The sequence below is a fragment of the Heterodontus francisci genome, chromosome 10 (genome assembly GCF_036365525.1).
Source record: "Heterodontus francisci isolate sHetFra1 chromosome 10, sHetFra1.hap1, whole genome shotgun sequence".
Lineage (NCBI taxonomy): Eukaryota > Metazoa > Chordata > Chondrichthyes > Heterodontiformes > Heterodontidae > Heterodontus > Heterodontus francisci.
This window is the reverse complement of record NC_090380.1, coordinates 15557211-15584302: the sequence shown is the minus strand read 5'-3', so window position 1 is coordinate 15584302 and position 27092 is coordinate 15557211. Positions and strand designations below refer to the sequence as shown.

Below are 27092 nucleotides of genomic sequence, written 5' to 3'. Positions count from 1 at the left end.
TTCTCCATCTGCTGCTCCTCTCCTGCTCCTCATTCTCCTCCTCTTTGCCACCCCTCCTTCTCCCTCTTCTCTTCTCTCCCTCCCTCCCTCTTCCTCTCCCCTTCTCCCTCTCTCTCTTCCCTGCTACTGCTCTTCCTCCTCTCCCTGTGGAGGAATAATGGGATGTACCTGGAGTTCCAGCATAACCTTTGATCTTAGTTTGATCATCAGCCAATTCTACTGCAAGTCCAAGATCAGAGATTCTCACGTGGCCTGAAACACAATCAGTTACAATAGAACTGTTAGAAGCAGTTTGCTTTTCCCTCCTGTGGAAAGATATATTCCTCTACATCCTGTTTAGCCCAGTTAGGGAGTTGGATTCAGCTCTGTGCTGTCTTTCTCTGTAAGTTACTGTCACATGGCCGTGAGAATGGCCCTGTTTCCATCAAAGGTCCCATGATACTATTGGCAGAATGGCAGGGAAGTTCTCTCCAGTGTCCTAGGGTCAATATGTTTCCCTCAACCAATACCTAAAGCAGATTATCTGGTAATTTATCACATTCCTTTTTCTGGGAGCTTGCTGTGCACAAGTTGGTTGCTGCATTTCTACAATACAACACTGACAAGAGTTCAAAAGTCATTAATTGGCTGCAAAGCACTTTGAAATGTCCTGAAGTCGTGAAAGGTGCTACCTAAATGCAAATCTTTCTTTTTATCAATTAAACTAGAGGTAGCCCTGTCCACCTGACTTACTGCTGACTGCTCAGACCCACAGTGCCAGCCTCTATTCTACTTCCCTTTATACACAGGACTTTCTTTTTCATTCGTTCATGGGATGTGGGCATCACTGGCTAGGCCAGCATTTATTGCCCATCCCTAATTGCCCTTGAGCAGGTGGTGAAGTTGAAGTCTGGATCTAGTTGTACTAGATTCATACACAGGATTGTTTCTTTCTCAAACTGAGAGCAATTACTTTCTGTCTTCTGTCTCATTCTCACCTGGTACCAGGATGCTGGGTGACTCAGTGGGCAATAGGGTGGGTGAGTCAATGGGTGACTGGGTGAGTGAGTGGGTGACTCAGTGGATTAATGGGTGGGTGACTGGGTGTGACTCAGTGGTAACTCAGTGGGTGGGTGGGCGACTCAGTGGGTGACTGGGTGAGCAATTCAGTGGGTGACAGGTTGGGTGACTGGTTGACTGGATGGGTGATCCATTCAATGCAGTTTGTACTGGACGGTCTGATTCCACCCGACTCATCTCTTCTGCTGCTGAAACCCTCATCAATGCCTTTGTTGCCTCTAGACTTGACTGTTTCAATGCTCTTCTGACCAGCTTCTCACATTATACCCTCTGTAAACCTGAGGTCATTCAAAACTCTGCTGCCCGTGCCTCAACTTGGACCAACTCCCGTTCACCTATCACCGCTGTGCTCACTGACCTACACTGGTCCCCAGTTAAGCAACGGTTTGATTTGAAAACTCTCATCCTTGTTTTCAAATCCCTCCCTATCTCTGTAATCTCCTCTAGCCCCATAAGGCTATCCTTATTTGGTCAGGCCATCCAAAAAGCCTTCAGTGTCAAGAGGAAGAGATGTAGTGTCCTCACATCTGTGCTGCACCCTTGGGTTCGGTGTAGACATGTGTGCATCCTTATCTTTGGGCGCGTGAAAGTGGGTGCAGGATTCATGCCTTGCGTCTGAATGATGAGGCTGGAGCAAGGGGCAGAGAAGGGGAGACCAAGATCGAGGTCTCTGCTAGCCTTAAAAATCCGTTTCTCAACCCAAACCCGCCTCCAACCCTTCCATTGCCAGTTTTAACTGAACTAGAATGAGGGGCAGGTGACCAAGGAGGTATGTTGGCACTTTAAATATGATAATGAGGCTGTGAGCCTCATTGCTATTCAATGACCAGGTTTCACAAGACTTGGAAAATCTGGTAGCTAAACCCAGGTGAGGACTGCTTTCGGATCCAGGAAAGAAATGCCTTTATAGAAACCTCCTGGATCCAGCGTGCCTGCATGGGAAACCCCCACAATCAGGTAGCACACCCCACCCCCATCCTCACAGACCTTCCCATGAGGCATTTGATCCACCACTCCCACACACCCTGAGGCTTCCAAACCCCCTCCCCCCTGGCCTTTGACCTCCCCCCCCCCTCAATGCCTCTGATCCCACCACCCACAGGCCTCTGATTCCACTCCCTCCCCCCAGCCTCCGACCTCCCCCCTCAGGCCTCCAATTCCCCCAATCCCACGTTTTCCATTCCCCAGCCTCAGGGACACTGGGATTGCTAGTTGCCCTGGGATTGCCTCCCCACCCGGGCTCGACCGCTGATCACCCCTCCCCCCAGGATTGACCCCGCTCTGATCCATCACCCCACCCCTGCCCCCGCAGAGATTGCCCCCACCCCAGTGCAGACTTACTTTGGCCTGTGGCCTTCACCCACCAGAACCCAGTCAGACTGGAAGCTGAACCTATCAATCAGGATGGCTTCCAAGCGGACGATGACATCATGTGCACTGTGGAGTTCACAACGTGCAGGGGAATTCCGACCTCCGGGTCCCCCGTGACTTGGCAACTCCCCCCGTCCTTGTTCCCGGTGGGACAGCTAAGTAAAACTCCAGACTTTTAAACCAATTTAACCCCAGGTTGACAAATTTCAGAAAATCGAGGTTTTTGACTCAATTTGTGAGTCTGCAAAGAACTGGATGGAGTAAACTCAGCATGAACATATAACAAATGTGTTGAGAGAAAGTAAACAGCCTAAATGTTTACCGCTACTCTTCTGCCCTCCCTGTTATATACTTGGTTCTTTATGCTGCCACTGTATAGAGTCTGGCCAGAGAGGTTCTTAGACTGTACTATTCAAACATTAATGTTTGTCATATAGTAACTATATACACCCCAGATTAGCCTGTGTGTCTCCTTCAAAAGGCATGCTGTAACCATTCTCGAGTCTCTCACACATGATCTCTTACCTCATCCTAGTGGGTGGTCATCTTTACATTCTCTCAAGATTAACCCTTTGATATCCGTATACTACACTCCCCTTCCCCTTCTGCCCCATCGCTAGGGATTCTCCCTCCACAGGGAGGAAAACACAGAGCTGAATCTCCACTCAAATCATCTACAGTGACCCTCAATGCTACTGCAATAGGGGTCAAAGTTCAAGCACACTCTCCAATAGGAATGGTTTCCCACACCAGCAAGGGCCAATCAAACGAGAGATGCAGTAACAAAAACAAAAAGTGCTGGAAATGCTCAGCAGGTCTGGCAGTGCCTGTGGAGAGAGAAGCAGAGGTAACGTTTCAGACCTTTTATCAGAACTGGCAAAGGGTAGAAAAGAATTAGGTTTTAAGCAAGTGAAGGGAAGGGGAGGGGAGGGGAGTGAACAAAGAGGAAGGTGTTTGATAGGGCAGAGGGAGATTAAATAACAAAGCTGTCCTGGGACAAGGGCAAAGTGTGTGTTAATGCTTGTGGTGAAAGACAAAGCATTAGTCCAGAGAGAGTGTTAATAGTGGAATAATGAGCGGTTGTTAAAAAATAAAAGATGAAAAAAAGGCCAGTCATGCAGCTTCCCAGTGAAAATCAACACAAGCTCGAGGTGCAGCACTTGATCTTTCGATTAGGCACTCTACGGCATTGCAGATTGAACATTGAATGCTATCATTTCAGAGAATGACTGGCCTTTTTAAAATATTTTATTTTTTAACCACCGCTCATTATTCCACTATTAACAGTCTCTTTGGTCTAATGCTTTGTCTTTCACCACAAGCATTAACACATGCTTTGCCTTTGTCCCAGGACAGCTTTGTTATTTAATCTCCCTCTGCCCTATCAAACACCTTCCCCTTTGTTCTCTTCCCCCACTCCACTCCCCTTCACTTGCTTAAAACCGAATTCTTTTCTAGTTTGCCTGTTCTGATGAAAGGTCACAGACCTGAAACAAACTCTGCTTCTCTCTCCACGGATGCTGCCTGACCTGCTGCGTATTTCCAGCACTTTTTGATTTTGTTTCAGATTTCCAGCATCTGCAGTATTTTGATTTGATTTAAGAGATGCAGTAACTTGCCCCAAGAAATTGTCTGCGGATTCAACTAACATCCAGCTCACCCTCATTATCGAGAAGGACATTCTCTGGTTTCAGATCACGATAGATGATCCTCGATTGGTGAAGGTGCTCCATGCCACATACAATTTGAGCTGTATAGAAACATGCTCTTTCCTCATTGAAACCTGGATTGTTCTCATCAACATTGTAAATGTGGTACCTGGAGAGAGGAAGGGAAGTAACCTCACCACAGGGAATAGTTTGACATAAGAATATTCAAAAGTAACTCATTGGATTACATAGAATTTACAGCACAGAAACAGGCCATTCGGCCCAGCTGGTCTATACTGGTGTTTATGCTTCACATCAGCCTCCTCTCATCCCTCTTCAGCTCACCAGATCAACATAACCTGCTATTCCTTTCTCCCTCATATGCTTATTTAGCTTCCCCTTAAATCCATATTCGCCGCAACTACTCCTTGTAGTAGCGAATTCTACATTATAACCACATTCTGTGCTTCTTTTATATATTCATGGGATGTGGGTGTCATTGGCTAGGCCAGCATTTATTGCCCATCCCTAATTGCCCTTGAGAAGGAGGTGGTGAGCTGCCTTCTTGAACCGCTGCAGTCCATGTGGGGTAGGTACACCCACAGGGCTGTTAGGAAGGGAGTTCCAGGATTTTGACCTAGCAACAGTGATGAAACGGCGATATAGTTCCAAGTCATAATGGTGTGTGGCTTGGAGGGGAACTTGCAGGTGGTGGTGTTCCCATGCATCTGCTACCCTTGCTCTTCTAGGTGGTCGAGGTCGCGTGTTTGGAAGGTGCTGTCTAAGGAGCCTTGGTGAGTTGTTGCAGTAGATCTTGTAGATGGTACACACTGCTGCCACTGCACATTGGTGGTGGAGGGAGTGAATGTTTGTAGATGGGGTGTCAATCAAGTGGGCTGCTTTGTCCTGGATGGTGTCGAGCTTCTTGAGTGTTGTTGGAGCTGCACCCATCCAGACAAGTGGGGAGTATTCTATCACACTCCTGACTTGTGCCTTGTAGATGGTGGACAGGCTTTGGGAGTCAGGAGGTGAGTTACTCACTGCAGGATTCCTAGCCTCTGACCTGCTCTTGTAGCAACGGTATTTATATGGCTGGTCCAGTAAAACTTCTGGTCAATGGCTCCCCAGGATGTTGCTGGTGGGGGATTCAGCGATGGTAATGCCATTGAATGTCAAGGGGAGATGGTTTAATTCTCTCTTGTTGGAGGTGGACATTGCCTGGAACATGTGTGGTGTGAATGTTCCTTGTCGCATATCAGCCCAAGCCTGAACGTTGTCCGGGTCTTGCTGCCTGCGGGCATGGGCTGCTTCAGTATCTGAGGAGTCACAAATGGTGCTGAACGTTGTGCAATCATCAGTGAACATCCCCACTTCTGACCTTATGATGGAGGGAAGATTATCGGTGAAGCAGCTGAAGATGGTTGGGCCTAGGACACTACCCTGAGGAACTCCTACAGTGATGTCCTGGGACTGAGATGATTGACCTCCAACAACCACAACCATATTCCTTTGTGCTAGGTATGACTCCAACCAGTGGAGAGATTTCCCCGATTCCCACTGACTCCAATTTTGCTAGGACTCCTTGATACCACACTTGATCAAATGCTGCCTTGATGTCAAGGACAGTCACTTTCGACTCACATCTGGAATTCAGCTCTTTTGTCCATGTTTGGACTGAGTCTGTGATGTGGACTGGAATCGAGTGAACCTGGTGGAACCCAAACTGAGTGCCAGTGAGCAGGTTATTGCTGTGTATGTGCCGCTTGATAGCACTGTCGACGATACCTTTCGTCATTATACTGATGATCAAAAGTAGACCAATGGGGTGGTAATTGGCCGGGTTGGATTTGTCCTGCTTTTTGTGCACAGGACATACCAGGGTAATTTTCCACGTTGCCGTGTAAATGCCAGTGTTGTAGCCATGCTGGAACAGCTTGGTTAGGGGCACGGCTAGTTCTAGAGCACAAGTCTTTGGTTCGAGAGCTGGGATGTTATTGGGCCCCATAGCCTTTGCAGTATCCAGTACACTCAGCTGTTTCTTGATCTCAAGTGGAATGAATCGGATTGGCTGAAGACTTTCCAAAATTGGGAGAATTGTCCCACAGACTAGTCAAGCAACAGCCCGACATAGTCGTACTCAGTGCATCATACATTACAGCCCATTTCTCAGACTCCTCCATCACCATTCCTGGGTATGTCCTGTCCCACCTGCAGGTGGTGACACAACAGTAGTATAAAGTCAAGACGGAGTTGCCCTCGACATTGATTCTGGACCCCATGAAGTCTCATGGCATCAGGTCAAACATGGGCAAGGAATCCCACCTATCACCCTCCCTCAGCTGATGAATCAGTACTCCTCCATGCTGAACACCACTTGGAAGAAGCATTGAGGGTGGCAAGGCTCTGAATGTACTCTGGGTGGGGGACTTCAATGTCCATCGCCAAGGGTGACACGGTAGCACCACTGCTGGCCGATTCCTGAAGGACATAGCTGCCAGACTGGGTCTGTGGCAGGTGGTGAGGGAACCAACAAGAGGGAAAAACCTACTTGACCTCGTCCTCACCAATCTATCTGTCGCAGTTGCATCTGTCCATGACAGTATTGATAGGAGTGACCTCCACCTTCATGTTGTGTGGTATTACCACCGTGCTAAATGGGATAGATTCAGAACAGATCTAGTAACTCAAAACTAGGCATCCATGAGGCTCTGTGGGCCATCAGCAGCAGCAGCAGAATTGCATTCAACCACAATCTGTAACCTCATAGCCCGGCATATCCCCCACTCTACCATTACCATCAAGCCAGGAGAACAACCCTGGTACAATGAAGAGTGCAGGAGGGCATGCCAGGAGCAGCACCAGGTATACCTCAAAATGAGGTGTCAACCTGGTGAAGCTACAAAATACGACTACTTGCATGCCAAACAGTGTAGACAGCATGCAATAGACAGGGCTAAGTGATCCCATGACCAACGGATCATATCAAAGCTGTGCCATCCTGCCACATCCAGTCATGAATGGTGGTGGACAATTAAACAACTAACGGGAGTAAGAAGCTCTACAAACATCCCCATCCTCAATGATGGGGGAGCCCAGCACATCAGTGCAAAAGACAAGGCTGAAGCATTTGCAACAATCTTCAGCTAGAAATGCCGAGCGGATGATCCATCTTGGCCTCTTCCTGAGATCCTTGCCCATGTTTGACTTGATGCCATGAGACTTCATGTGGTCCAGAGTCAATGTCGAGGACTCTCAGGGTAACTCCCTCTCGACTGCATACCACTATGTCACCACCTTTAGTTGGTCTGTCCTGCAGGTGGGACAGGACATACCCAGGGATGGTGATGGAGGAGTCTGAGACATGGGCTGTAAGGTATGATGCACTGAGTATGACTATGTCAGGTCGTTGCTTGACTAGTCTGTGGGACAACTCTCCCAATTTTGGTACAAGTCCCCAGATAACCATGAGAGGACTTTGCAGGGTCGACAGAGCAGGGTTTGCCATTGTCATTTCCGGTGCTTAAGTCAATGCAAGGTGGTCTATCTGGTTTTATTCTTGTTTGAAATTTCTGTAGCAGTTTCTGAATGGCTTTCTAGGTGATTTCAGAGGACAATTAAGAGTCACCCACATTGGTGTGGGTCTGGAGACACATACAGGCCAAACCTCAGGGGAGGCGGTGGCGTACTGGTATTGTCACTGGACTAGTAACCCAGAGACCCAGGTATTGCTCTGGGGACATGGGCTCGAATCCCACCACAGCAGAAGGTGGAATTTGAATTCAATTAATAAATCTGGAATTTAAAGCTAGTCTAACGATGGCCATGAAACCATTGTCGATTGTTGTAAAAACCCATCTGGTTCACTAATGTCCTTTTAGGGAAGGAAATATGCTGTCCTTACCTGGTCTGGCCTACATGTGACTCCAGATCCACAGCAATGTGGTTGACTGTTACATGCCCTCGAAATGGCCTAGCAAGCCACTCAGTTCAAGGGCAATTAGGGATGGGCAATAAATGCTGGCCTGGCCTGCGACGCCCACATCCCATGAAAGAATTAAAAAAAACAGGTAAAGACAGCAGATTTCCTTCCTTCTTTATGGCCCCTAGTTTTGGTTCCCCCACAAGTGGAAATATCTTGTCTATATTTACCCTATTGAACTCCTTCATTTAAAGACCTCTACCCAGTCACCACTTAGTCTTTCCTTTTCTAGAGAAAAGAGCCCCAGCCTGGTAAGTCTTTCTGATATTTATAATCTCCCAGTTCTGATATCATCCTTGTAAATCCTTTTTGCACTTTCTCCAGTGCCTCTATATCCTTTTTGTAACATGGAGACCAGAATTGTGCACAGTAATCGGTGTTTTCTAACTAAGGTTCTATACTGTTTTAACACAACTTCTTTATTTTTCAATTCTCTGTTCATTTGTTGGTATCATCTTCTTCCCAGAACGTTGACTGTCATGAATCTCCACCACTGTCCATCCTGTGCTCTCCTTACACATTCTGCATAGGTCAACTGCATCCAGTCAGTTATATTTGTCATCCATTTTCTTCTCTACTTCCCCTTCTTACATTTTCCATTGATCTTTCCTTCCAATAATTGTCTCTGTCTACCTTCTGCTCTAATGATGTGACTGATGTATTGTATCTTTCTCTTTGATGTTATGCACTAATTTCCTCTTTTCTCCAGCCATTTCAGGCACTTCCTTTCTGTGTAGGATATGCAGAACAATTCTATTCCTCTAGAAATTAACCAAGTGCTTTCTTAACACTTTTTATGGATTTGTTAACCTACAACATTATCTTTAAATTGTTTGTGATGCTCTACTCCTTTTCATTCTCAAAGAGTAGGAGCCTCCTTATTCCTCCAACCAAAATGCACTACCTTACACTTTTCGATATGGAAATTAATTTGCCGTTTACATTTGCAACTGGAAGTTTATTTATGTCTGTGTATTTTTCAGAGTTCACCACAGTATGTGTCTGATAATGCTCCTGTGAAGTGCCTTGGGATGCCTTACTATGTTCAAGGCTTTTTGATAGTCCACGTAAATCACATCCACCACATTTTCCTTCTTTATTCTTTCTGCTACTATTGAATGAAGTTATTGGAGACATATTGATGTCATAGGGCTGTCAGTAAATTCAAGTCTTCCCATTAGTTGTACAAATTAGCTCAAGTTTTCCCATCAATCTCTGGATTCTCAATCAACTCCTGTCAATGAATCTTACTCCCTGTAGTTACAATTCTTGCTCATGTTTTGCTGTCAGTGTTTCACATTCTGTTTTCCTGTATCACAAGTCTTGATGATGTAGGGGAAATGGGTCAGTGTGTGAAGTGGGAACCCTGGTAGGTTGCTGTGCTCTCCACCTGCCATGGGAACAATGAGCTTCAGCGGGAACATAAAACAGGTGACATTGGATCAGTTACCCATCAGAGGCCCGATATTTAAAGTCAGTGGAAATGAGAATCCGGTGGGTGTATAATGGGCAGTCTATTTCATATTGTGCATTTTACACATACCAAATTTCTGTCCTTGCGTTCTTCCACTGGACTCCAGGGCCACTGGAACCTGCTCCACTTTGCCCCTTTCTCATGCTTCCCTGTCCATTTACTGATCACCTGTGAACGGTTCTCTGCAGGTGAAATTTGAGCACAAAATGGGAGGCAGTGAATTGTCCACCTGTTAAACACTCCTCCCAGGTTGACTTTCACCCCCTTTGTGTCATGTGTATCTTTGATTTCTCTCATTGTATCTCCTTTTGTTTCCTGCATTCACCACTTCTGCCCTTTCGTCACCTCCAGATCTTTCTCTATCTTTTCCTGTAAGTAGGGTAGTTGTGTGTTTTCCCTCTCCCCTGTTTGTTTCCTTTTTAAATGCTGTTCATTTGTAACAGCTTCCAATTATGAGCAAGTGTTCCACAATCAGGGTCTCCATTGAACCTCTACTGGTGGAGCAGGAATTCTCCCAGAGATTATGTTGCTCAATGGAGTGTGGAAAGCACTAAATGCAAGTCACTATTATCGCTTTTGGATGTGACATTAAAGCGAGGTCCCTCTGCCTGCTCAGGTGCAGAGAGCCCATCCCATAATTTTTCAAAGAGGAGCATGAAGATCTCCTGGTATCCTGGCCAACGTTCACCCTTCAACCCACATCACCAAAACAGATTACCTGCTCATTCAACGCATTGGCTATTTATGGAACCTTGCTGTGTACTCTGTTTACAGAACATTAATCGGTTGCAAAGCTTTGGGACACTCTGAGGATGTGAAAGTTGTTCCCTCTCTCTTCCTGTGCAAATATTTTCAATGTGAAGGAAGCATTTTCTCCAGTTTTGCAGACAGGGCAAGGTCAAACCTTGTTTGGAAACTCAGGATGGAGGGGGAAGAAATTGAATTTGGGTCAAAAAGCCAGATGAAACACCTGATGTGGTGACTGGAGAAATGAATTGCCCCGATTTAAGGCGATGAAAACTCAGTGTCTTTGCAAAATCTTTTTGAGAACTATTTATTGTAGAGCCACTGGTTACCTCAAATCTCCTCCATTCATGATGGTCATCACCAAGCACAGCTCCGCTTTGGTTTGAAAAGCATAAGCTAGGGAGACAATGAATCGAGTGTGCACCCTGGCAAGGATCCTCTTCTCCACCATAGCACCCTGGAAAATGAAGACCAGCCTGATTAGTTCATGGGTTTCCGGTCCCACACTTGTCAGGAAACCGGAGAGGAGCAGTCAAAGCAACACAAGCACTTCCTACTGTCTGCATTCTCTTATGTTTAATCCTATGCCTATGTCCCCACGTTCTAGACCCTCAAGGGTGATTTTCAATAGCTCTTTCAGGCATTAAAGAGCCTCCAAAGTGGCCAAGTTGGGATTCTTGAGCTGAGGTGTTGGTTTAGCCTGTGCTTAGCGCAAGACGCCATCTTGGTAAAGGAGTTGACGCCTGTGCTTGGAAAGGCCCTTAGGAGCTGATTGCCGCTTAAAATGCCTACTAACATTTAATAAGGAGGCTGCAAGGTATTTTAGTGGCTAGCACTTATCCTAATGCCTTCTCCTAACAGCAAGCAATTGATTGGGAGTAAACATGGCGGTAATGTGGACTTCAAGTGCTACTTAACTGGATACTGATCATTCCATGTTTTTTTCTGCTGGAGCTGTGAAGAGGACCTTTGAAACACATTAGGAGCCTTTCTGGGTCAAGACTTCACCAATACTCCAGCAACATGTATTCCAGAAATTCTCTGAGGACTTCACCTAAAATGTGAGTACTAAGCTACTGTACATTATTGGACACCTTAGAGGAATCTGCAGGAGAAAGGAAGTGTTTGTTCTTGGATATCTGGTTGGGGTGGGGGAATCCCCCTTGGTCTAGACAAAGAATGGCAGGAGGACATGAGGCCAGGAAAAGCAGCACAATCTGCTGCAGGAGAGGGATGGGTGGGTGAAATAAACCCCTCAAACTCTAGAAAGTTTCTAAAAACCCTGTCCAGTCCCTTCATAATTTTGAACAGCTCCTATACACTGACTGTGCTTTTCAATTGAGACAGTCTGAACAACTGTTCACCACTACCCTTTGCTTTTCATCCCTTAGCCAATTTTGTATCCATGCTGCCACTGTCCCTTTAATCCTATGGCTTTTAATTTTGCCAACAAAGTCTACAATGTGGTACTCGAATGCATCCCCTCCAGACTGGATGATTTTTCTACTGTGGGGATTGTCAGCCTCTTAAATACCTTCTCTTTATCGATTTTATCCTATCCAATATCACAACTGCCTCGTCCTTTACTGCTACATTGGCAGCATTCTCTTCTCTAGTGAAGACAGATGCAAAGTACTCATTTAGTACCTCAGCCATACCATCTGCCTGCTTTTTGGTCCTGAATTGACCCCATCCTTCCTTTGATGACCATTTTACTATTTATGTGTGTGTTAAAGACTTTTGGATTCCTTTTATATTCCTCTAATCTATTCTCATACACTCTCTTTGTCTCTCTGATCCCCTTTTTTAGATCTCCTCTGTACTTTCTACATCATCCAATATCCTGCATATGTTCTGTATCCAGTGACCATGTAGTACATCACAACATCTCCCTATCTTCTGTACAAATTAACTGAGGTACATCACATCTACCTTTTATTCACATTGAGCATTCTATACACATCATCCAAGATCCTTCTCACCATCTGTACACAGTAACCATGGTACAGTAGGCAACAACCCATGTACATTCTGTGCACAGTGGGCATGAGGTAACCATCAACTTCCACCAATCTCTGAGATCATGAGATACATCATCCAATATCCCCCCACTCCCTCCACAACCATCTGTATACAGTGATTCAGGACCATCACAACATCCCATCTACCTCACAACAAAGAATCCATGGATATGTGTTGCCTACCTGGTGCAAAGGTTAAGGATATCTCAGAGCAACTGGAGAGGAACTTGGAAAGTGGGGAGGGCTGAGGAAGATCCAATTGGCATGGTCCATGTTGGGATCAATGACAGGGGAGTAAAGGGAGAAGGTCCTGCTAAGGGAATTTCAGAAGTTAGAAATTAAATTTTTAAAAAAGGTAAACTCAAGATTACAACCATTTGTTAATTGGCATAGAGATTAGGAAGGTGAATGTGCGGTTGAAAGATTGGTGTAAGAAAGAGGGATTTCATTCCATAGGACACAGGCACCTGTACTGGGACAGGAAGGAGCTGTACCACCGGGATAGGCCTCCCCTGAACTGGAGTGGGACCAGTGCCCCAGCAGCAAGGAAAGACAAAGCTATTGACAGGACTTTAAACTAATAAAATGGAGAGAGGGATCTGGCAGAAATTACATGTCTGAAGTGAAAAGAATTAGGAGAATTGGGATTAGTAAAGGTCAGACCAAGATAAGAAACAAAGGTAACATAAACAATAAGGCAACAGGTGAAGTTATAGAACAGAAGTATAAAAATGTTTGTTAAAAATAAGGGGAACAACTGATTAAAAAATTAAATTGCCTTTACAGCAATGTGCACAGCATCCAAAACAAAATAGGGAACTAGAGGAAATAACCCATAGAGAGGAACCAGATGTAGTCAAGATGGATGAAAATGGAATAGTGTAGGTCAGATGGTTTCACAGGTCAGCGCAACATCGAGGGCCGAAGGGCCTGTACTGCGCTGTAATGTTCTAATAACTGAATGTGATTGCATAAAGAACGGGACTGGCAGTTAAATATTACAGGATATAATGTATTTAGAAAGTATAGGGAAGGAAGGAAGGGAAGGCTAGCTGTACTAAGTAGAGATAACATAACAGAAGCCTCTTCTTAGGCAATCCCTCAGGATGGAGGATGACTTGCTTTCATTGTGGTTTGATGGGTTCTGAGATGGCTGATAAGTCCAATGCGTGATCTGCAGACTTGCCAGATGAGGGGTAGGTGGTGCTTGAAGGGTCAGGAAGATGAGTAGTTTGGAGGTTTGTGCGCTCCCTCCGACACCTCGACTTCGCCTCCACAGCAGAAAGAAGGACCTAACCAACATGGAGAAAGAAACAGAATCCAGGACTCGACAGGGTTGATGCAGGAAGGATGTTTCCCCTGGCTGGAGTTTAGAACCAGGGGACACAGTCTCAGAATAAGGGATAGGCCATTTAGGACTGAGATGAGGAGGAATTTCTTCACTCGAGGCAGGGGGGTGGAATCTGTGGAATTCTCTACCCTAGAGGGCTGTGGAGGCTCAGTCATTGAGTATGTTCAAGATAGAGCTCGATAGATTTCTAGATATTAAAGATATCAAGGGATATGGGGATAGTGCAGTCAATTGCGTTGAGGTAGACGATCAGACATGATCTAGTTGAATGGCAGAGCAGGTTTGAGGGGCCGAATGGCCTACTCCTGTTCATATTTCCTATGTTCCTATGTTCATGTGGATTGAAACAAAGGATAAGAAGGGATTGATCACGTTAATTGGAGTATACTATAGATTAATAATGGAAGGGAACTGGAGGGGGAAATATGTGAACACATCTATGAAGTGAGTAAAAGACATTGAATAATAATTATGGGAGATTTCAAACAGCCCCAAATAAACTGGCAAGAAGAGCTAGGGAAAGGGACAAAGGGAATGGAGTTTTTACAGTATACACAGGACTTCTTCCTTATGTGGTATGTAAGAAAAGCCCAACAAGAGAGGAATCACTGCTGCATTTAGTGTTGGGAAGTGAACCAGAACAGATAAGGGAGGGAATGGTAGGAGAACATCTAGACAATAGCAATCAAATCACAATAAGATTTAAGATAATGATTGAGAGGGATATCAGTAAGACAAAGACCAATGCAACGCATTGGAGAAAGCGAATTGAGAGTATGAGAGCAAGGGAAATTAAACTGGAAAATAACTTTGACAAATAAAGAGATATAATAGCACTGGGTAATTTAAAATGGTGATCAATGGAATTCAGGAGAAATATATTCCTCAAAAAACAAAACCAAATTAGCCAATGATGAGACCACGTGGATGAATAAAGGGACAATGGTAACATTGAAATGAAAGAAAAAGGCATACACTGAATACAGAGAAAATAAATGAAAGTATGCCAAAAGGGAATACTAAAAAGGTAAGAAAGATGCCAAGAAAATAATTAGGAAAGCGAAGAGAAATTAAATTATCAAGGAATATAAAAAGAAATATTTAAGTATTCCACGTCACATAATTAACAAAAGGAAGATCAGTATAAGGATAGGGTCACTATGGGATACACGTGATAAACTCACAGGTAAAGACAGCAAAATGACCAAAATATTGAGGGGGAAATTTCACCAAATACTTTAGGTGCTAAAGAGCCTCTAAGGTGGCCAGGATGGAGTCTTGAGCCGAAACAGCATCTGTGGTCTGTGGTATACTTCTATTAACATGATCAATCACTTCTTATTCTTTATCTCACCCCATATTGTTATGAAGGCTGCACTTTGTAGTGTGGTTATGTTTTAAAAAAACTGATCTTTAAGGCTGTCTAATTTGGACATTCGGAGGAGACATGTGACTTTGTTCCAAGTCTGCCTAGAGACAAGCCAGAGGTCTTGGTTACCATGAAAACAAGGAACCCAGATCAAAGGCCCTTTTGAAAGCAGGGTGCAAGACTGTAACACCTAAAGGACAATGGGTTAAAGTTCTAATTTGGGGGAAGGCAAATTTTACGAAACTGAGAGGTGATCTGGGAAAAGTGGACTGGAAGGAAAATCAGTGGGAGGCATTCAAAAGTGAGATTCTACAGGCACAGTGTAGGCATGTCCCCATGAAGATAAAGGGTGGTAGGGTCAAATTTAGAGCTCTCTGGTTATCTAGAAGCTTACAGGATATGTTAAAGTAGAAAAAGAAAGCTTATGACGATCACAAAAAACTTAATATTTTTGAAAGCCTAGAGAAGTAAAGAAAGTGCAGGGGTGAAGTAAAAAAAGGAAATTAGAAAATCAAACAGAGGACATGAAAAAATATTGGGAGGTAAAATCAAGGAAAATCCAAAGATGTTTTATCGGTACATTAAGAGCAAGAAGATAACTAAGGAAAGGGTAGGACCTATCAGAGATATACAAGGGAACTTACACGTGCATGCAGAAGATGTGGGCAGGGTTCTTAATGAGTTTTTTGTCTCTGTCTTCACAAAGGAGAGGGCTGATGCAGACATTGTAGTAAAAGAGGAGGAGTATGAGATATTAGAGTCATACAGCACTGAACCAGGCCCTTCGGCCCACTGAGTCTGTGCTGACCATCAACCACCCATTTATACTAATCCTGCATTAATCCCATATTCCTACTACATCCCCACAATTCTCCTGCCACCTACCTACACTAGGGACAATTTACAATGGCCAATTTGCCCACAAGTCTTTGGCATGTGGGAGGAAACCAGAGCACCCAGTGGAAACCCACATGGTCACAGGGAGAACTTGCAAACTCCACACAGGCAGTACCCAGAACCAAACCCGGGTCACTGGAGCTGTGAGGCTGCGGTGCTAAATACTGCGCCACGGTGCCGTATTAAATACGATGAGCATAATGAGAGAAGAAGTACTAGAGGGTATGATGTCCTTGAAAGTGGATAAATCGCCAGGGCTGGATGGATCGCCAGGTTGTTAAAGGAAGCCAGGGAGGAAATAGCAGATGCGTTGAGGATCATCTTCAAATCCTTACTGGATACCGGCGAGGTACCAGACGATTGGAGGTCTGCGAACATTGTATTATCGTTTAAAAAGGGTGTGAGGGATAGGCCAAATAATTATAGGTCGGTCAGTCTGACCTCCGTGGTGGGCAAATTATTAGAATCAATTCTGAGAGACAGGATAAACTGCCACTTAGAAAGGCACGGATTAATCAGGGATTGTCAGCATGGATTTGTTAAGGGAAGGTCATGTCTTACTAACTTGATTGAGTTTTTTGAGGAAGTAACAAGGAGGATTGATGAGGGTAGTACAGTGGATGTGGTCTACATGGATTTTAGTAAGGCATTTGGTCCCGCATGGCAGACTAATCAGTAAAATGAAAGCCCATGGGATACAGGGGAATGTGGCAGGTTTGATCCAAAATAGGCTCAGTGACAGGAAACAAAGGGTAGTAGTCAATGGATGTTTTTGTGAATGGAAAGCTGTTTCCAGTGGCGTTCCACAGGGCTCAGTGTTGGGTCCCTTGCTGTTTGTGATATATATTAATGATTTGGACTTAAATGTGGGAGGCATGATTGGGAAATTTGCTGATGATACAAAAATTGGCCATGTAGTTGATAGTGAAGAGGATAGCTGTAGACTCCAGAATGATATCAATGGTTTGGTTGAGTGGGTGGAAAAGTGGCAAATGGAATTCAATCCAGATAAATGTGAGGTAATGCATTTGGGGAGGGCAAATAAAGAGAGGGAATACACAATAAATGGGAGGATATTGAGAGGGGTAGAAGAAGTGAGAGACCTTGGAGTGCATGTCCACAGATCCCTGAAGGTGGCAGGACAGATAGAGTGGTGAAGAAGGCATATGGAATGCTTTCCTTTATTGGCTGAGGTATAGAATACAAAAGCAGGGATGTAATGCTGGAACTGTATAAAACACTGGTTAAGCCACAGCTGGAGTATTGCATACAGTTCTGATCACCATTACAGGAAGGACCACAATTGCTGTGGAGAGAGTAGAGTCATAGAGTCATAGAGTCGTACAGCATAGAAACAGGCCCTTCGGCCCACCGCGTCCATGCCGACCATAATGACTATCTATACTAATCCCACCTGCCTGCATTAATTCTATATCTCTCTATGTGTTGCTTATTCAAGTACCTGTCCAGATGCCTCTTAAATGTCACGACTGTTCCTGCCTCCACCACCTCAGGCAGCTCATTCCAGATTCCCACTATTCTTTGTGTGAAAAATTTACCCCTTTGATCCCCTTTAAACCTCCTCCCTCTCACCTTAAATCTATTCAGTTTTAGTCACCCCTACTATGGGAAACAGACTCTGGCTATCTACCCTATCTATGCCTCTCATAATTTTATATACCTCTATCATGTCCCCTCTCAGCCTCCTTTGCTCCAGGGAAAACAGACCCAGCTTACCCAATCTCTCTTTATAACTCAAGCCCTTCAAACAAGGCAACATCCTTGTGAATCTTTTCTGCACCCTCGCTAGCTTAATCACATTTTTCTTGTAGTGTGGCGACCAGAACTGCACACAATACTCCAAATGCGGCCTAACCAACGTTATGTACAACTGTAAGAGGAGATTTACAAGAATGTTGCCAGGGTTTGCAAGTTGCAGCTATGAGGAAAGATTGGATAGGCGAGGGTTGTTTTCGTTAGAACAGAGGAGGCTGAGGGGTAAATTAATTGAGGTGTACAAAATTATGAAGGGCCTAGATAGAGTAGACAGGAAGGACCTGTTTCCCTTAGCAGAGAGATCAATTAGCAGGGGGCACAGATTAAAGGTGATTGGTAAAAGGATTGGAGGGGATATGAGGAAAAACGTTTTCACCCAGAGGGTGGTGGGTGATGTCTGGAATTCACTGCCCGGATCGGTGGTGGAGGCAGAAACCGTCAACTCATTTAAAAGGTACCTGGACATGCACCTGAAGTGCTGTAACCGGCAAGGCTACAGACCAGGTGCTGGAAGGTGGGATTGGTTTGGGAGGCTAGTTTTTTCAGCTAGCGCATTCACGATGGTCTGAATGGACTCCTTCTGTGTCACAGTTTTTCTATGGTTCTATGGTTCAGTGAGAATACTGTGTAACGTATAAATGTGTGGGGTTTTCGAGTGTGTTATTGAGTTAATTGGGAGATACCTTTCCCTGTAATTTAATGTATTAGCTACCTATTAAGTACTGTTTAATGTTGATTTATAGTTTAGTTGTTATAGTAAAAATCTTAAAATGCGACTTCTTGTCATGTAATCCTTTTCTGGGGAGTTCATATCTCTTGTTTCAAAGGTAACGGTCTCAACTGAGGTCGTAACAATATGGATTCTGTTTCTTTCTTAAGGTTGGTTGATGGCCTATCTTCTGCTGTCAACAGCAGTAAGGAAGATGTTACTGAAGATTTACTGAAGATTGCGAGCGCTACTTAAAACCATACTCAGCTTTCACTGTTCACTTGTTGACAGATTGACACACTACACTGTGTTTGAAGAGGTATTTTGAGATACATCGGGAGACTTTATCAAGCCTTCACCAGCACTCTATCAACATTTATCTTAAAAATTCTCTCAGGACAGTGTCTAAAAAGAGTAAGCGGTGTGCAGCTCTACCTTATTGGACACTTTATAGGAGTCACCAGGCGAAAGGGAGTGCTTGGGTCATGGGTATCTTGCTAGGGGAGCTCTTGCTCTGCATGAGGAATTGGAAGAGGAGATGAGGCCAGGCAGTGCAGCACCAGCTGCTGTAGGAGTGAGGGAGAAGAGGGACAGGAGGGCGAAGAAGGCTATCAGCATGAGGCTCTAACCACCCAGGGTCTCCAGGCGGAAGTACTCCTATATTCACATGATCCAAAGGCCAGTGTATGAAGAGGCTGAGCTTTTCCAAAAAGGTGATTATAGAGATCTGTAGCCTCATTGAAGGAAGATTCAGACTTGGCAGCACAGCCAGGACTGTATTGCCTGTGGCAGTCAAGCTCACAGTAGTGCTTAATTTTTATGCTACTGGAAACTTAGACTGCCACAGAGGTGATATAAGTCACATATCACAATCCATAGTGCATGTCTGCATAAAGGAGGTCTCTGTGGCTCTATACGCTCTGAGGGATGACTATTACTAAGAAGACCAGAGGCAGAGAGCTCTAAGATTCAACAGGATTGCGAAATTCCCCATGGTCCATGGAGCCATTGACTGTACACACGTGGCCATACGAGTCCCTCGTTTAAACCTAGAGATTTTCAGAAATAGGCAGGGATTCCATTTGCTCAATATACAGCTTGTCTGCAACCAATGGCAATGTATCATGCAGGTCAATGACTGCTAACCAGGAAGCTGCCACCATGTGTTTATAATGAGACAGTCATCTATCCCACAGATCTTTCAGCCTCAACACAATGTACATGGCTGGCTAGTCCGTGACGAGGGATATCCTCTGATGCCATGGCTCATGACTACCCTGAGAAACACCCAGACATCAGCTGAGCACTCATACAATGAGAGCCACTAGGCTGGCAGGAATATCATTGAGCAGAGGGCTGGGGTCCTCATGCTGAAGTTTAGATGTCTTGACTGTTTGGGGGGGTGGGGGTGCCCTGCAGTACTCAGTCAAAAAGGTGTCCAGTTTCATGGTGATTTGCTGCAAATGCCAGAATCTAGCTATGATGAGAGACCAGCCATTACCACCAGCAATTGTACAAAAGGAGCCACAAGAGGCGGGGGAGGAGCAGGAAGAGGAGGAGAAGGAAGAGGAAGAGGAGGAGAAACAGGAGGGGGACCAGAGGAAGCACCTCAGGTTTCCAGGTAGATGGTTTGCACTGAAGAGAGCTTTTGAGAGACCTGCTCCACCATCAGACTCCAGAACACTGTTGCTTTCCATGACTTTGGATCCATCAGGAAGTCCATCATCTTCACTCAATCCTTTCGAGCCCTTTGCCATGAAGATCAGAATACGAAAGACCACCAATTCCACCAGTACCCAATTACCATCATCACTCTTCACTAATGTCAAAAACAAACAACCAACAGCACTTACAAATATTAAACAACTCACCTTGGTGCTTTCCCTTACTGCCCATCTATTAGGGCGGCACAGTGGCGCAGTGGTTAGCACCGCAGCCTCACAGCTCCAGGGACCCGGGTTCGATTCCGGGTACTGCCTGTGTGGAGTTTGCAAGTTCTCCCTGTGTCTGCGTGGGTTTTCTCCGGGTGCTCCGGTTTCCTCCCACAAGCCAAAAGACTTGCAGGGTGATAGGTAAATTGGCCATTATAAATTGTCACTAGTATAGGTAGGTGGTAGGGAAATATAGGGACAGGTAGGGATGTTTGGTAGGAATATGGGATTAGTGTAGGATTAGTATAAATGGGTGGTTGATGTTCGGCACAGACTCGGTGGGCCGAAGGGCCTGTTTCAGTGCTGTATCTCTAATCTAATCTAAAGAAGTGCTGTTGCATAATCTGGTTCTCCTATGAGGTGACAGTCACAGGCAAGGTGGCTTGCTGCTAGAATCTGAAGAGGGAGGTTCATCTGTCTTCCTGGGATGCCCTTGAGTTGTTGCGGGCCATCATGGCCCTGTCTTAGACTGCACCATCTCAGCATGGGCTTCAGCAGTCTGGGCCACCTGACTGACAGGCACTGGCAAGGGCAGTAGTGGAGTGGGGAAGGGACCAGAAATACTGGAGAAAGATAAGTAGTTTTCTGCTCCATGATTCCCACACCACTACCTCAGGGCCTCAGACCGCCTCGTGGTCTGCTGCAGGCTGCCATAGTGCTCAGTGTGTCCCACTGCGAGGATCCCTCATCTAACCCAGCTTCTACATTACACATGTTGCCAGTCTCTGAGCTGGTGCCTGCAACAGTGTTATCCATTGACCCGGTGCTTTCTTCCTTGCTCTCCTCCTACTCTTTCTCCAGTGGTGGGGGGAGGTTGAGGTAATTGTTTCTCATTTATTTATTTATTTATTTAGAGATACAGCACTGAAACAGGCCCTTCGGCCCACCGAGTCTGTGCCGACCAACAACCACCCATTTATACTAATCCTACATTAACCCCATATTCTCGATCATGTCCCCACCATTCTCCTATCTACACTAGGGACAATGTACAATGGCCAATTTACCTATCAACCTGCAAGTCTTTGGAGGTGGGAGGAAACTGGTGCACCCGGCGAAAACCCACACAGACACAGGGAGAACTTGCAAACTCAGCACAGGCAGTACCCAGAATCGAACCCGGGTCGCTGGAGCTGTGAGGCTGCGGTGCTAACCACTGCGCCACTGTGCCACCCAGGGGATGAACAGCTCCAGGGGATGCAAAGTGCATCTTGCTCCTGGGAGCCTGCAATGATAAAAGTGGAAGGCTTAGGGTGCAGCTTGTCTGGCCACTGTAGGAGGATGTGTGTGACGAGACCATAGGGAGCTTGGGAGTGAGGATAGCTTTGGGGGACGAGGGAGAAGGAACAGTTGTGGATATGTAAGGAATCCGGAGTGGCCACATATGTCTAGGGGTGATACGGGTTGTGCTCTGCCTTTGGCCACAGCGTCTCCCACTACCCTCCTGGTCATGGCCAGTACAGCCTTATCCAGGGGAACTGATCTCATGCAGACGTGGCTGACCTTGTCCTGGAAGAGAAAGACTGGTGATTGTGAATGAGTGCATTGACTGCTGTGTTATGCGTGTGTGATGCCTCACATAGTTGAAGAGCCCGTGAGATGTGTCTGAGGTGTGTGTAGTGTCTATGAAGGACGTAATAGTGGTAGGAGGGAATATCGGTGTAAAGTTGAATCGATGAACTGTGTTCAGGTTGTGATGCTCTGGTGCAGTTATTGAGAAGTGTGTTGGTGAGATGGTATCTTACCTTGACCACTCGCATCAAGTCATTCAATATCTTGCAGCACTGGAGCCATGTCCTGGGGTCAGAGCTCCTAATGAGAGCTCCTAATGTGACCTCCTTGGCATTCTCCTCCCACATGCATCAGCTGCCTCTGTGGCCTCCTTTCCCCTGCGGGTAGAGGACATTTCTCCTCCTCCACAGGACCTCCAGTGCTGTGTCAGAGGACCTGGATGTCCTCTCTCTATGTTCCTGCAACATCTTTCCACTCCCATCCAGTACACTCCATGCTTTCAGTGGAAGTTGGTGAGAGCAGGCTATATATACAGCTCCAGGAAAATTGTGTCTAATCAGTGTTTGAGTGCTAAACCTACAGGTGTTGGTTTCAGCACCTGCAGGCACGGTCAAATCAGAATAATCATCAGTTAGCCTGAAAATTTCATGCTAAATCCAGACTTTCAAACCAGCGCTTCTTATTAGCACAGTACCTTTTTAGTATTAGTTTTTACCTTTTGCCGAAAATAACTCACTAACTAGTTATTTTGCCTCAATATTTACCAGGGAGACTCAAAAGGTGTGACTTCAGACTCCCAGCAATGTGGTTGACTCTTAACTACCCTCTGAAATCGCCTAGCAAGCCACTTTGTTGTCAAGGGCAATTAGGGATGGGCAACAAATGCTGACCTTGCCAGCGACACCCACATCCCACAAAATAATTTTTAAAAAAAGCTAACATGGGGATGAGAAGGGGAAGTTGATTGTCAACTGGTGGTTGGTGTAGGATTGAGCAAACAAGAGGTGGGTCTAATGGACACAATGAGCTCGGAGAGAGCAATGGAGATGGGATAGAATCTACAGAAGGACATGGGTTCAGGGCGAGGGGAGCAGGGAAACTTGGCCTAGTATTCGAGGGAAAGGAAGGGAAGAAGCAGAGGCAGCTGAATGCATGGTTTCAATCTTTGTGACAAAAACAATCCGTGCACTCCTTGCACTTGCTGTTGGAGGTGAGGGTGGGGAAGGCAGGGGATAGAGTTTTAAGAAATGGTTTGTGAAAGAGTAGACAAGGGTAATGTAGTAAATATAATATATTTGGATTTCCAAACAGCCTTCAATAAGATACTGCATAATAGACTCATGACTACGATCAGAGCACATGGAGTCGGGAGACAAGTATGGATAGCAAGCTGGCTACAAAACAGAAAGCAGAGAGTACGGGTTAAAGGTCATTACTCAGATTGGCAAATGATGGGAATGGGTGTTCCACAAGGATCAGTGTTGGGACACTGTTGTTCACCAGCTACATAAATGATTTGGACTCAGGAATCGCAAGTGCAATTTCAGAATTTGCAGACAACACCAAATTCAGGGGTATAGTTAACACAAAGGAAGAATGCGACAAAATATAAGATGACATTAATAAAGGTGCAGAATGGGTGTGTAATTGGCAAATGAAATTCACTACAGATAGGGGTAAGGTGATATATTTTGATAGGAAGAATAAGAAGGCCACATACCTTTTGGAAAATAAGACCTGAATGGGTAAGAGGAGCAAACTGATCTAGGGGTACACATTCACAAATTAGTAGAAGTAATATTTTAGATTAATAAAGTCATAAAAAGCACACACCAAGCACTGGGATTCATTTCTAGAGGTATATGATTGAAGAACAGAGAAGTTATGTCAGTTTCTATCAAACCTTGGTTAGACCACACTTGGAGTATTGTGCACAATTCCGGTCATCATAATATACAAAGAATATAGAGGCAGTGAAGAAGGTGTAAAACGTTTCACAAGGATGATACCAGAACTGAAAAGAGATACTTATCAGGAACGGCTGAACAGGTTGGGGCTCTTTTTTCTATAATAGAGAAGGCTGAGGGGTGACTTGTTTGAGGCCTTTAAAGGTTTGACATGGTGGGCATAGAGAAAACGTTCCCACTTGTTGCTGAGTCCAAACTGGAGGTCATTAATGTAAGATAATCATTAATAAATCCAATAGGGAATTTAAGAGACACCTCTTTACTCAGAGAATGGTGAGAAGATGGAACTCATCCCCACAAGGACTAGTTGATGAGTAGATGAGTATAAATGTATTTAGTAGAAAGCCAGATATGCACAAGAGGGGAAAAGGGATAGAATCATAGAATAGAATCATAAAATGGTGACAGTGCAGAAGGAGGCTATTCGGTCCATCATGTCCAGGCCAGCTCTCTACAAGAGCATCTCAACTAGTCCCAATATCCCGCCCTTTCCCCATAGTCCTGCAATTTTTTTCCTCTCCAGATAATTATACAATTCCCTTTTAAAAGCCACGATTTAATCTGCCTCCACCACATTCTCAGGCTGTGCATTCCAGATCCGAACAAGTTTTTCCTCATGTCGCCTTTGATTCTTTTGCCAGTCACTTTAAATCGGTGTCCTCTGGTTCTTGACCGTTCTGCCAATGAGAACAGTTTCTCCCTATCTACTCTGTCCAGACCCCTCATGATTTTGAACACTTCTATCAAATCTCCTTTTATTCTTCTCCAAGCAGAACAGCCAGCTTCTCCAATCTATCCACATAACTGAAGTCCCTTTATCCCTGGAACCATTCTGGTAAATCTCTTCTGAATCTTCTCCAAAGACTTCACAGCCTTCCTAAAGTATGGTGCCCAGAATTGGACATAATGTAGCAGCTGGGGCCAAACTGTCACCTTGCTGCCCACTCACTTAATCTGTCTATAACTCTTCGCACCCTCTTTGTGTCCTCCTCACAGCCTGCATTCCCACCTAGCTTTGTATCATCAGCAAACTTAGATACATTACTTTCAGTCTCTTTTTCTGTTATTAATATAGATTGTAAATAGCTGAGGTCCCAGCACCGATCCTTGCGGCACGCCAATAGTCACAGCCTGCCAACTTGAAAATGCCCCGTTTAGCCCTACTCTCTGCTTCCTTTACATTAACCAATCCTCGCCCATGCTAATATATCACCCCCAACTCCATGCGCCCTTATCTTGTGTATTAACTTTTTGTGTGACACTTTATCAAATGCCTTTTGGAAATCCATGTATACTTCATCTACCCTACTAGTTATATCCTCAAAAAAACTGTAATAAATTTATCAAACAGGATTTCCCTTTTGTAAAACCCTGTTCTAAAATCATAATCTGCTTTTCTCAATGCATTGTTAGTACTTCATTAACGATAGATTTCAACACTTTCCCAATGGCTGAAGTTCCTGTAGTTCCCTATTTTCTCTCTCCCTCCTTTCTTGAATAGCAGTGTTACATTTGCTAACTTCCAATCTGCTGGGACCATTCTCGAATCTAGAGAATTTTGGAAAATCATAGCCAGTGCATCCACTATCTCTGCAGCTATCTCTTTTCGAAGCCTAGGATGTAGGCCAGCTGGTCCTGGGGATTTTTGGGGATTTTAGCCCCTTGAGTTTCTCCAGTACCTTAATTTCCTCACTCTTATTAGCCACTAGGTTACCCTCTATTTCTGGTATGTAACTTGTGTCTTCCACTGTGAAGACAGACACAAAATATGTGTTCAATATCTCTGCCATTTCCTCATTCTCTATGATAATTTCTCCTGTTTAAGGGACCAACATTTACTTTAGCTACTCTCTTCCTTTTTATATATTTGTAAAAGCTCTTCCAATCTGCTTTTATATTCCTGGCTAGCGTAGTCTCATATTCTATTTTTCCCTTTTTAACAACTTTTTGGTGTCTCCTTGCTGGTTTCTAAAACGCTCCCAATCCTCAGACTTACCACTATGCTTTGCAACATTATAGACCTCTTCTTAACCTCCTGAGTGAGCCACGGATGGATCTTCCTTGCTGAGTTTTTGTTTTTCAATGGAATGTATTTTAGTTGAACATTTTGAATTGTTTCTTTAAATGTTTCCCACTGTTTGTTTACTGTCTATTTATCCAATATTCCCTGCATGGACTTACTCTCTGCACTATTACTATTAAACTCTCTGTCCCACTCAGCTTGTTTTCACCCACATCGATATACTTTTCTATTGCCTCAACTTTTATCTGTGGATTTCTAAATCTCCTTTCACCTGAACCCTCCTTCCCCTATTTGCTAGTGCATGCTTATGCTTGCATGCTCTGTCCCTTCCTGTCACACTTGGGTTGCCATTACCTGTCTCACTAATCTGCACGATTGCCTTGTCCTTTCTCTTTAACTTTCTAAATCGCCCCTCACATGAACCCTTCTCCGCACCCCCCCACCCCCCACCACCATTATTTAGTTTAAAGCCCTCTCAGAAGCCTAGTTATATGACTCACCAGGACACTGGTCCCAGTGTGGTTCAGGTGCAGGCCATCCCAACAGAATAACTCCCTCTTTCCCCTGTACTGGTGCCAGTGCCCCATGAATCGATACCCACCTCTCCCAAACCAGTCTTTGAGACATACATTCAACTCTCTGACCTTATTTACCCACTGCCAATTTGCTTGTGGCTCAGGTAGTAATCCAGAGATTATTACCTTTGTGGTGCTGCTTTTTAATTTAGCCCCTATCTGCTCATACTCCCTCAGCAGAACCTGTTTCTTAACCTTAACTATGTTGTTAATAGCCACATGGACTACGACAACTGGGTCCTTCTTCTCACACTCCAATTTCCTCTCCACTCTCGAGGAGATTTCCCTAACCCTGGCACTGGGCAGACAACACAGTCTTCGGGACTCGCCCTCTCTGCTGCAGAGAACAGTATCTATCCTCCTAACTATACTGTCCCCTACTATAACTACATTCTTTTTTATTTCCCCCACTTGAATGGCCCCATGCACCACAGTTTACTCATCCACCCCAAAGTCTCTGCTCTTGACCACCCAAGCTGCAAGAACCATGAACCTTTTGGACAATTGCAAGGGCTGAGGCTCCTCCATTGCTACCTACTGGGTCCCCATACCTGCCTCACTTGTAGACATGCGCTCCTGTCCCTGGCCACTGACCAAATCGGAAAACCTGATCCTATAGGATGCGACAGTCTTCTGGATCAAAGTGTCAGGCAAGTTTCTCCCTCCCTGATGCATCGCAATG

The 27092-nt window shown here is 44.9% G+C and overlaps 1 protein-coding gene across 1 annotated transcript in view; it reads right to left on the bottom strand.

The window, feature by feature from the left end:
* Nucleotides 1–27092, bottom strand: part of grk1a (G protein-coupled receptor kinase 1 a) — a 49038-nt gene that overhangs the window by 13098 nt on the left and 8848 nt on the right. The window contains exons 2-4 of the mRNA XM_068039845.1: nucleotides 10609–10736; nucleotides 4091–4248; nucleotides 169–252 (exon numbers count right to left, since the gene is read on the bottom strand). Coding sequence (XP_067895946.1) covers nucleotides 169–252; nucleotides 4091–4248; nucleotides 10609–10736 — 370 coding nt within the window. The remainder of the gene's footprint in view (nucleotides 1–168; nucleotides 253–4090; nucleotides 4249–10608; nucleotides 10737–27092) is intronic.